This window comes from Scyliorhinus torazame, chromosome 8, assembly GCF_047496885.1.
Source record: "Scyliorhinus torazame isolate Kashiwa2021f chromosome 8, sScyTor2.1, whole genome shotgun sequence".
NCBI classification, from domain to species: domain Eukaryota; kingdom Metazoa; phylum Chordata; class Chondrichthyes; order Carcharhiniformes; family Scyliorhinidae; genus Scyliorhinus; species Scyliorhinus torazame.
In genome coordinates, this window is record NC_092714.1 from 111,914,705 (window position 1) to 111,927,096 (window position 12,392).

General features: G+C 44.2%; 1 protein-coding gene across 2 annotated transcripts in view; it reads left to right on the top strand.

Annotated features, from left to right (window-relative positions):
• Positions 1-12,392, top strand: part of ltn1 (listerin E3 ubiquitin protein ligase 1) — a 268,450-nt gene that overhangs the window by 121,262 nt on the left and 134,796 nt on the right. The window contains exons 15-16 of one of the 2 annotated variants that reach the window (XM_072514034.1): positions 8,899-9,049; positions 10,304-10,505. In XM_072514034.1, the coding sequence (XP_072370135.1) occupies positions 8,899-9,049; positions 10,304-10,505 (353 nt within the window). The remainder of the gene's footprint in view (positions 1-8,898; positions 9,050-10,303; positions 10,506-12,392) is intronic. The other variant, XM_072514036.1, reaches the window with a different exon arrangement.

A 12,392-nucleotide genomic window follows, 5' to 3' on the forward strand; every position in this document is an offset into this window, starting at 1 on the left:
CAATTGTTTATTGCAGTGGTGATGACCTCCCCTGCCTTTCTGGAACCCTTTTTTTTGCTGATGGACATGTTGCCATTTTAACTCTTTTCATGCATGCCCCTGACATTCCCTGTGTAAAAGGACATCTGGATATTCTGGAAAAGTTGTAACCAGTAATCATTGAGAGACCACGTGGCAGTATGAGTGGCTCTCAGTGGATTCTGAGTTTTCTTGCTCAGACCTCTGTTGTAATTAATGAGAGTAGACCACTTGGCCTCAACGATGGGCCCTGTCAAGTGATGTTGGCCTTGAACCACTCAGCATTTTTCTGCTCTTGCTCCCCATATGTTGATTGCAATATTACACGTGGTGTATTGAAGCATACTCTAGGTTTGCTTCTGCACTCTGTGTGGGAATGCCAAAGAGCGAGAGTTCAATGCAGTCATGGAACTGTTAGTTACTATCTGGGTAGGCATTATAATTTATGTTAATGTGCAGACAGCATTTCTGCTTCGTTCGAATAGTTTCAAGTTTGCATCCTCTTCCTAGTGCACACCAGGGAGTGATCTGTATCATAGTCAGCGCTGTGGTAGCTGTGCCAGTTGAGAATGCCATTCAGGGAGTCACATCCAGTGATGATCAGATCCAGCTGGTGTCAAGGCATCTTGAGTATCTGCAGCACACCTTGTGTCATGGTTTGTTCAGCCACTCGTGTGAAAACGTTTTTTCTGACATCACATTTGCTTTGAGAAAAAATACTCCATGATGTCTTCAGCAGGAGGGCTATGCCTCATCATCCATGCTCTCTTGTGTTGTAATCCCTTTGTAAGTAAGAAGGTTCTGACTTGGGAATTTACTGATAACAGTGTCAGTTTCCATCTAGAACTGACCTTTTGCCTCTAGTGGAACATAACATTGAAACATACACACTCACACGTGCGTCTCACCCCCACAATCCAAAGATGTGCAGGGTAGGTGAATTGACCATGTTAAACTGTCCCTTAATTGGACAAAAAAATAATTGGGTACTCTAAATTTATTTAAAAAAAGAAACATATACACTCACAAGATGAACTCCCCCTTTTTGAGTTGAGATGGATAGAGAGAATCTGTTTTGAACCATTTGTAGAAGGTTCTATTATTGAGAGTTGGAAGTTCCATACAACAAAGCCTACATCTTGCTCAAACTTTTCCTCTCCCCGCTTCCTCTGCCAAAATATTTTTCTTTCAGTGATCCACTCTTGGCAAGCCTGATTTCTTGAAGGGATGTTATGTCAATGTTCAGCCCATCAAGTTCCATGTCTTGCACACATTATAAAAGAGCTACAAGTCATCTGTCAGTCCTGCACACATGGCCTGTCATTCAAGCTTGTCTTTTGGTTTCCCCAATTAAGGGGCAATTTAGTGTGGCCAATCCACCTACCCTGCACATCTTTGTCCTAAGTTTTTGGTAAGATCTGGTTAGGGGCATTTTCTGCTCTGACCATTGCACTGAAGTTACCCTCATCAAAATCAACATCAATATTCTCTGTGACTACAACCATGACAATATTTTCTTCCTTTGTTCCGTTGACCTCTCATGTCTGTTACAGATGATCAGTCTATCTTTATTCAGTGCTTCTGCCCATTTGCCTTTGTATGGTTGCACTCCTATCTATCTCACCACAGGAAGCATTCCTTAGCAATGACTTACCCAATGTAGCTCCCACGTTGTCACCCATGGAGTTCCCCAAGGATTTATCAAGTTTTAAATGATAGTGCATCCTCATCTTAACGCTGCCACTCAATGACTTAGCTTCCACATGTATGTTGACAATATTTATTGCCATCTTACCACCACTTCTCTTCATCCCCTTCACTTATCGTGCTATGGCACTACCTGCTTGATGTTGGCTGGTTTAGCACAGGGCTAAAGAGCTGGCTTTTAAAGCAGACCAAGGCAGACCAGCAGCACGGTTCAATTCCCGTATCGGCCACCCCGGGAGCCGGAATGGGGCGACTAGGTGCTTTTCTCAGTAAGTTCATTTGAAGCCTACTTGTGACAATATGCAATTTTCATTTTAGTGGCTGGTTTAGCACACTGGGCTAAATCGCTGGCTTTTAAAGCAGACCCAGGTAGGCCAGCAGCACGGTTCAATTCCCGTACCAGCCTCCCCGAACAGGTACCGGAATGTGGCGACTAGGGGCTTTTCACAAGAACTTAATTGAAGCCTACTTGTGACGATCAGCGATTTTCTTTTCATTTCATGTTAAGCTATGAAGGAGCCTTTTGCTGAAATCCTCAACCAAATTTTTTTCACTTCCCACACAATTTCACAAATTCCTTCCTTGCTAACCTTAAGATCCATCAATTTCTACAATCTTCAGACTGCTAAAACACTAGTGTTTGCATCTTGCCTCATAACCAGCCCTGCTTGCACATCCACGCTGGCCTATATTGGTGTGCTGACTACCGGTGGATCAAATTTAAATCCTAATCTAAAGAGCTCTCCGTAGTCTCACCCCACCCAAACTCTGCCACTTTTCCAGATTTGAATTCCACCAGAGTCTTCTGATAATCTGCCTTTTATAATCCCTCCTCCTGAAATAAAATATTACAACCTTCAGCTTCCTTGTCCCTAAACTTTGCCGTTTGTTCCCTAAACCCCTGTACACCTAAACTTGACTTTAAGTTTCCTCAGAGCACACCTCCTATACTAATCATTTAGCCACCTCTCCATTTGCTGAAAAGAGAGGCATGTGGCATACAAATTAGGAGCATGACTAGGCCCTCATGCCTGCTTCACCATTCAATTTGATAATGTTTTTTAAAAATTAAATTTGGAAAAGCAAGTATTCAAGTTTTTGATATTTTAAACACATCGCAAAGAAAAAAACCCCAACCCCCCTCCCGCAGTAACCTTGACCAAACACTCCACCCCACTTTGCCCCCAGCTTAACAGCTGACGGTAGCCAGCTCCTTGAAATGTAGTACAACAATCCACATCTCTTGTGGAACCCCTCACTCCCCCACCTCTCCAAAAAAGCAAATTTCACCCTTTTCAGATCCAAAAACCAGCCATACCAAGGCTCAGGGTGGAGCAACTGATCTCCAATCCAACAGGATCTGCCTGCAGTTGATCAGCGAGGTGCAGGCTAAAACATCCGTCTGCTGCTCCGGCAAGTCTGACATCCCAAATATGGCTCCCAGCAGACTGCGCTCAATCTACGTACAAGACCACTGACATGGTGCTGAAGAACGACCTACAAAGTTTCTCCAACTTAGGGCAGGACCAGAACATGTGATTGGCCATGCCCCTCCCAAACCGCTCACAAGTATCCTCCACGCCTTCAAACAAGTGGCTCATCCTCGATTTTGTCAGGTGCGCTCTATGTACTACCTTTAGCTGTTTCAACCCCAGCCTCGCACATGAGGTTGATGCATTCACTCTCTGCAGCACCTCACACCACAACTCCTCCTCCAGCACCAACTCAAGCTCCACCTCCCACTTGGCATTATCCCCCTCCAGAGACGCCATAATCCTCCCGTAGATCGCTGAGATAAATCCCCATCACTGATAGCACCCTCTCAACAACGAGGAGGGTGGTGCCACTTAAAATGTCGGAAAAATCTTTCTTGCGAAATCCCGCACCTGCATGATCCTGAAAGCCTCCCCCCCCGCCCCCCGCCGCGGGATTCCAAGCTTCTCCCCAACTCCTCTAAACTCGCAAACCGCCCATCTAGAAATAGGTTCTCAATTTCCATCATCCCTCATTTCTCCCATCCCCAAAATCGAGCATCCATTCTCGCCGACTCAAACCGATGGTTCCCTCGGATCACCATCAACTTCGACCCGACCCCTGTCCTAATTGTCGCAATTGCCTCCATATTTTCAATGTGCCCAACATCATCGGACACTCCGAATATTTCCCTGTGGCAAACAAGAGCAGCGCCTTACAAGGGCCTGCCTCGATCCCTATCCACAAACCCTCCGGCTCCTTGCTCCAGCCCCGCGCATTCTCTGCGTTTGCTGTCCAATGATAATAAATCAAGTTTTGATGGGCCAGGCGCCCCCCGACTGTCCGCCCTCTCTGAAGCACCATCCTCCTAATCCTTGCCGCTTTCTGCCCACACAAACGACAAAATCAACCGTTCCACCGCCATAAAAAATGTTCTCGCCAAAATGACCAGTAGACACTGAAATTAAAATAAAAACCGGGGCCTGCCGATGATACTGGAAGGCTGCCCCATCTCAATAAATTTACCTTGACCCTAACCACCAGGCTCGTAAAATTCAACTTACGAAACCTGGCCCAATCCCGAGCCACCTGTACCCCCAAGTACCTAAAGTGGGTAATTGGCACCCAAAATGGCAACCCCCAAACCTACTCCCGCCCCCGGAGAAGACACCGCAAAACACTCACTCTTCTCCAAATTTAACTTCTAGCCTGAAAAAACCCCAAATTTTCTAAGCAGTCCCATTATATCCCCCACCAAATAGCCCGGGTTGGAGATATACTTCAGATCATCAGCATACAGAGACATCCTATGCTCTCTTCTCCCCCCCCCCCACTATCACCTAAATTCAATTTTTTTTAATGGATTGTGGACTTCGCTGGCTAGGCCAGCATTTGTTGCCCATCCCTCATCACCCTTGAGAAGGTGGTAGTGAGCTGCTTTCTTGAACCGCTGCAGTCCATTTGGTATATGCACACCCACAGTGCTATTAGGGAGTTCCAGGATTTTGACCCAGTGACAGTGAAGGAATGGCGATATATTTCCAAGTGAGGCTGGTGAGTGACTTGAGCATTGTTGGAGCTGCTCTCATCCAGGCAAGTGGAGTATTCTCACTCCACTTGCAGTACACTCCTGACTTGTGCCTTGCAAGTAGTGGCAGGGTTTGGGGAGTCGGGAGGTGAGTTACTCATCGCAGGATTCCTAGCCTCTGAGCTGCTCTTGTAGCCACAGTATCTACGTGGCTACTCCAATTCAGTTTGTGGTCATTGCTAACCTCCCCAGCATATGGTTAATGGAGGATTCTGTGATGGTAATGACATTGAATGTTAAGGGGCAATGGTTTGATTATCTCTTATTGAAAATGGTCATTGCCTGGCACTTGTGTGGTGCGAATGTTACTTGTCAGGCCAAGCCAAGCCACTGGATATTGTCCAGGCCTTGCTGCATTTGCATGTGGACTGCTTCAGTGTCTAAGGAGTCGTGAATGGTGCTGAACATTGTGCAATCATCAACGAATACCCCCACATCTGATCTTATGTTGGAAGTAATGTCATCAATGAAGCAGCTGAGGAACTTCTGCAATGATGTTCCAGGACTGAGATGACTGACCTCCAACCCATCATAACCATGTGCTGAGTATGACTCCAGCCAGTGGAGAGTTTTCTCCCTGGTTCCCAATGACTCTAGTCTTTCTAGGGCTCCTTGATGCCAAAGGGTCAAATGCTGCATTGATGTCAAAGGCAGCCACTCTCACCTCACCTCTGGAGTTTGGCTCTTTGTCCATATTTGAACCAAGGCTTCCAGCATGGTAGCACAAGTGGATAGCACTGTGGCTTCACAGCACCAGGGTCCCAGGTTCGATTCCCCGCTGGGTCACTGTCTGTGCGGAGTCTGCACGTTCTCCCCGTGTCTGCGTGGGTTTCCGCCGGGTGCTCCAGTTTCCTCCCACAGTCCAAAGATGTGCAGGTTAGGTGGATTGGCCATGATAAATTGCCCTTAGTGACCAAAAAAGGTTAGGGGGGGTTATTGGGTTACGGGAATAGGGTGGAAGTGAGGGCTTAAGTGGGTCGTTGCAGACTCGATGGGCCGAATGGCCTCCTTCTGCATTGTATGCTCTAAAGCTGTAATGAGGTCAGGCGCTGAGTGACTCTAGCTGATCCAAAACTGAGCATCAGTTACCGGGCTTTGATAGAACTGTTGATGATCCATTCCATCTCTTTACTGATGATTGAGAGTAGACTGATATGGCGGTAATTGGCCTGCTTGGATTTGTCCTGCTTTTTGTGTACAGGACATCACTGGACAATTTTCCACATTGCCGGGTGGATGCCAGTGTTGTAACTGCACTGGAACAGCTTGGCTAGAGACGCAGCACATTCTGGAGCACAAGTCTTCAGTACAATTGCCAGAATATTGTTCGGGTCCATAGCCTTTGCAGTATCCAGTGCCTTCAGCCATTTCTTGATATCATGTGGGGTGAAACGAATTGCTGAAGACTGGCATCTGTGATGCTGGGAACCTTTGGAGGAAACAGAGATGGATCATCCACTCTGCACTTCTGGCTGAAGATTATTGTAAATGCTTCAGCCTTGTCTTTTGCACAGATGATGTGTTAGGCACCTCCATCATTGAAGATGAGGATATTTGTGGAGCCTCCTCCACCAGTGAGTTGTTTAATTGTCCGCCACCATTCACAACTAAATGTAGCTGATCTGATCATAACCTCAATTCTGCATTCCCACCTACCTGCAATGACCATCCACCCTCTTGCTTATCAAGAATCTTTTTATCTCTTAAAAATATTCAACGAGTTTCAAACTCCCACAGCCCTCAAAGAAACATATACTCCTCGTCTCTGTCTTAAATGGGCGACCTCTTGTTTTTAAACAGTGACCCCTACTAGTTCTCAATTCTTCCACAAGAGGAAACATCCTTTCCACATCCAACCTGTCAATATCCCTCAGGATCTTGTATGTTTTCAAAACGGATGCAAGCCCTGAACATATTCCTTTTGTTTGCTGATAATGGGTTCCTGCATATGAATGTATGTCGCTTCAAGCATGTGCAAATTAACTATGTCATGAGCTTGACTGATTATCTTTCATTGGTTGTTAGTGTAGCTATTAGTACACTAAAGATTGTCCAGCAAGTGCTTCCTGATCATGAAAACAGATCTAACATAGATTTTGGATTTTGCAATGGTGAGTTGATTGAGTATGGTCTATACTGTCTGTTATGAATAACTGAATGAACATGTGTTTGTTTTATTTATGCTTGCTAGATGAAACATACATTCACATACAGGAATCCGTTTTTTGCAACAATAAAAATATGTTCAAGCCTTACACCTTTTTTGAATTACCCAGGAATTTGGGATGCCTCTTCTTCCTTGTTGCTTTCTCCAGGGCAACGCTTTAGCCAATCCAAGTTAACCTGCCAACAAATCAGCATCCTTTCCTCCTGTAGTAGAAGTTGTGATTATTTGAAACTTAGCATGCTTGCATTTGTCCTGATGAATGCAAGACAAAAAACTTTGGAAATATGTTTCTCTTTTCAGCAATATTCAAGGTTTGTATTACCAAGGGGTCTGCTTTTTTCTTCCTTGAAGTGTTTTGGGATTTTTTTCTGCATTAAGGTCTACTTCAGTGTGAGTTAATATTGACCACTTGGCTTTGCATGTTTGATATAATAGGCACATTTTATAACCTTTCTTCAAGCCTTTGAATAATGTGTATATATATATATTTTTAAAGAAATAAACAACAACAAAACAGACAATGTACATTAAACCATAAACAGAGTGCAAACATAGACATAAACATAGTGCAAAACCCTTATTACCCCCCTACTCTAACCTAAACTACTCCCCCCCCGAATGGTTGCCACCTCCGGATGAACCCTAACAGTGAACCTCTCAAGGCGAACTTAATTTTCTCCATGCAGAGAAAGCTAGCCATGTCCGAGAGCCAGGTCTCTGACTTCGAGGGCTTTGGGTCCCTACATGCTAACAGTATCCGTCTCCGGGCTACCAGGGAAGCAAAGGCCAGAACGTCTGCCTCTTTCTCCTGGATTCCCGGATCTTCCGACATCCCAAAAATCGCCACCTCTGGACCCAGCGCCACCCTTGTTTTTAAAACCTTGGACATGATGTCCGCAAACCCTTGCCAAAATCCCCGAAGCTTTGGACATGTCCGAAACATGTGGACATGGTTCGCCGGTCCTCCCGTGCATTTTGTGCACCTGTCTTCCACCCCAAAGAATCTGCTCATCCGGGCCACTGTCATGTGAGCCTAGTGCACAACCTTAAATTGTATCAGGCTGAGCCTGGCACATGTTGCGGACGTGTTGAGTCTACTCAACGCGCCTGCCCAAAAACCATCCTCTATCTCACCTCCCAGCTCCTCCTCCCACTTACGCCTCAGCTCCTCAGTCTGCGTCTCCTCCGAGACACCTTATAGATATCCGAGATGCTCCCCTGCCCTACCCACCCACTGGAAATTACCCTATCCCGAATCCCCCTCAGCGGTAGGAGTGGGAAGGTTGCCACCTGTTTACGAAGGAAGTCCCCCACCTGCAGATATCTAAATTTGTTTCCCCTTGCCAGCCCAAAATTTGGCAGCGCCAGCTCGCCCTCTCCCTGGCTCCGCTCGAGCATCACCTTCCTTACCCGTGGGGTCTTGCCCACCCAGCCGAAGCCCGTGATCACCCTGTTGACCCACTTATAAAAGGACCGCAGAATAAAAATGAGGAGACGTTGAAATACAAATAGGAACCTCGGGAGGACCGTCATTTTCACCGTTTGTACCCTCCCGGCCAGCGACAACGGGAGGTATATATTTATTATTGACCACTGCTCTGTATTCAGATTTTGTTTTCCATGTTTGTCATCAGCTGTTGTATGTCGCAGCCCAGCTTTTAACTAGCTGTCCAATTTTCTATGAGTTTATGAATCTTTCACTTTCAATCATTTGAAATATCTTGAGAACCCAACTTCTGTCCATTAGATGCCCCCATTAACTAATGTAGTCAAAAATATCTTATGAGGAAGCTGAAAATCACCCGAATTAAAAGATGACCAGTGTTATGGTCTTTTAGGGAGTAATCAAAAATAATTTTTGTGCTAAAGCTCGCCTTATGGATGATTAATTAATTCTTTAAGAATTGTTTGCAGTTGATGTAATTCATTTTTTTCCACTGTAAAGCCTTCAGGTGCTTCTTTCCTGCACTGACACAATGCTTGATAAGCTGAAAGCTGCTCAACCTCAACCTCTTGGTCATTTCAGAACATTAGTTGAATGTATGGCTCCAAACAATTCTGAATGGGAAAATCTGAGGCAGAAACTAACTTCAGAGGTAAAATATAATGTCAAGCACAACATGTAAACTTGCACTAATTTGTTTTCCATTCATTCATGAAAAATGAGTGTCTCTGGCCTTGAGAAGATGGTGGGAAACCACATTCTTGACCTGCTGCAATCCACCTGGTGTAGATATGTCCACAATTCTGTTCAAGAAGTTCCAGGATTTCAACCCAGCTACAGTGAAGGAATGATGATTTTGTTTCAAGTCAGGATGGTACGAGGAGTGGAGGGAAACTCTTAAGTGGTGGTGTTCTCATGCCCCTGCTGCCCTTGGCCTTCTAGATGGTAGAAATCTGGGATTCGATGGTGCTGTTGAAATAGACGTTGTGTGTTTCTGCAGTACAAATTATACATGGTACACACTGCTGCCACTGTGCATAAGTGGTAGTGGGAACCAATGTTTAAGGTGGTGCTTTGGGTGCCAATCAAGCAGGCTGCTTTGTCCTGGATGATGTCAACTTGTTTTTTAACTATTTTTAACAATAAGAATAATCTTTATTAGTGCCACAAATTGGCTTACATTAACACTGCAATGAAGTTGCTGTGAAAACCCCCTAGTCGCCACACTACGGCACCTGTTCGGGTACACTGAGGGAGAATTCAGAATGTCCAATTCGCCTAACAAGCACGCCTTTCAGGACTTGTGGGAGGAACCGGGAGCACCCGGAAGAAACCCACGCAGACACGAGGAGAACGTGCAGACTCTGCACAGACAGTGACCCAAGCTGGGAATCGAACTCGGGTCCCTGCGCTGTGAAGCAACAGTGCTAACCACTGTGCTACCGTGCCCCCCCCCCCCCCTTAGAACTCCACTAATCCAGGCAAGTGGGGAGTATTCCATCAAACTCCTGACTTGTGCCTTGCAGATGGTGGGCAGGCTTTGGGAATGAGAAGGTGAGTTACTCACCACAGAAGTCCTAGCCTCTGACCTGTTCTTTAGCCACAGTATTTTCCGGCTGGTTCAGTTGCAGCTTCTGGTAATTATAATTTAACTCTTGTAATTTTGTAAGCATATTCTGAATTTTCTCTGCGTAATCCTTTTATGCACTGACAAGATATAGTATGAAATTTTATTCATTGAAAATGTAACTTCAGCCTCTGTCTTCAATAATTAAATGTCAGTTGGCGACCGAACGTGACTGGTCATTTTAATCTTTATAATTAAAAATAAAGTGTACTTCTTGGTAACATCTAAAAATTTAATGAGACATAACTTGCAAAATTTTACATGTGTTTTTTTTCACAGTGGCTGAATAAAGTGTTGCTTATGGAGCAGCTGAGCCTGAACAGAGAAGCTTTGTTTGCCGGCACTGATATTTACTCTTCTGACAAGATACCAAATCATTTGTGTACCACAGCATTATTAAATCAAGTGCTATTACAGATGTTGGAAGCCGATATCTTTAATGAACAGGAAGAAATTCATTCAGTCGTGTCTACTTCACAAAGTAAGTTTGTGTGGGAAGTAAAACAAAATCACTGGTGTTAGTCATGTTGTTAGATAATTAACTGCAGATATAAAATGTATTAATTAAAATGTACTGATGAGTGTGGAACAGTTTTATGACCCAGATAGCTACAAAAATTATATAATATTTATAATTTAATAATCTAAGGAACTTGCAGAATGATATTTCTGCGGGTTAAACTCTTAACAGTGCAATACTCAATATGACACTAACCACATATAATGTACGTACACATATATAAACCTTTTCTTCATAAGGAAGAAAAATGAAAATGTGTATGCTTTAACAATGGACAATCCCTATCGATTAACTAATTTTTCTGTGTTTAAATTGCATGCTTAAAATTTATTCTAAGTGATTAATACTGTCACTTTACTTATCTACCGATTATCACTGCTGTTCACACTGTCCGAGGCATCTTGATGTGCAGATAGAATCAAAATTGGGACGAGACGGCAATTCCCATGATGAGAGACGGCAATTCCGATGATGACATTTCTTTTGTTCTTGGAGGGTGGGTTGGGGGGGGGAGGAGGAGGAGGAAAAGCTTTTAGAAACATTGATGGGGAGGGAAGGGAGCTTTTAGAATCATTGATTTGAGACAACAACATTAACAGGCACTTGGACAAATGTGGATTAATAAGAGAAGCCAGCAAGCATTTGTTAAGCGCAAATCCTGTTTATCTAATTTGTCATTTTTTCCTGAAGGTAATACGGTTAATGTGGACTTCCAAAGGATGTTTTATAAAGTGCCACTTAACAGGGTTGTCAACAAAGTTGAACCTTGAATGAAAGGGACGGTGGCAACATGTAAGAATTTGACTGAGTGAGAGGAAGCAGAGAGTCATGGTAAACAGTTGTTTTTTGGACTGGAGGATGTTATTTAGTGGGATTCCCCGGGGTTGGTATTGGAACACTACTTTTCTTGATCTATATTAATGGCCTAGCAAGTGAAAGGATCGAGGATGAAATAAAGATGAAAACGGAAAGTCTGCAATAGGATGGAGGGCAGGAGAGATTAAATAGCAGAAGAGATGGTGGTGGAAATCAAAGAAAATGAAAATCTACAGATGTGAATGGAAAATAAGTGAATGTCCGTCTGAATGGAAAAAAAGATGACAACAAGACTAAAATGAAAACCTCCAAAAAAAAAAAGCACAAAATGGGCAGAGGTTGCAATCTGAAATTGTTAAACTGAAATGTTGAGTATGGAAGGCTGTTAAGCGCCTAACCATAGCATGAAGTGCCGCCCCTAGAGTTTTAAGCTGTACTTCATTTGAACATTGCAGGAGGCTAAGGATAGAAGTCAGAGAGGGGAAAAAGGTGGAGAATTAAAATGAAAGGCAACTAGAAGCTTGGGGTCACACTTGTAAACTGAACAGCAGTGTTCTGCAAAGGGATCTCCCAATGTGCATTTGGTTTCCATGTTGTAGAGGATATTGCAAGGTGTGTGAGCAGTGAATACACTGTACGAATGTAGAAAGAAAGTGTGCATATGAATTGGTCAGACCTGAAAAGACTGCTTGGGGACTTGGGCAGTAAGAAGGAAGGAGGTAAAATGGCAGGCATTGAAACATATTGCGGGACGAGGAGGTGAAATTGGGAGTGACTGAAAAGTGGATCAGAGGGAATGGTCCCTCCAGAATGCTGAAAGGGGAAGATGAATTTGGTGGTGGAATTATAAAGAGTGCCAGAAATGGGGTATGGTGATCTGTTGAAAACTGAAGCTGGTGAGGTGGAATGTGAAGGCACAGGAAACCGTATCAATTCTGGGAGGGAGGGGAAGGGGCAAAAATAATTTTGCAAGAAATGGGACGGACATGCTTGAGGGCCCTGTCAGCCATGGTGGAAGGATTGGTATGGAAA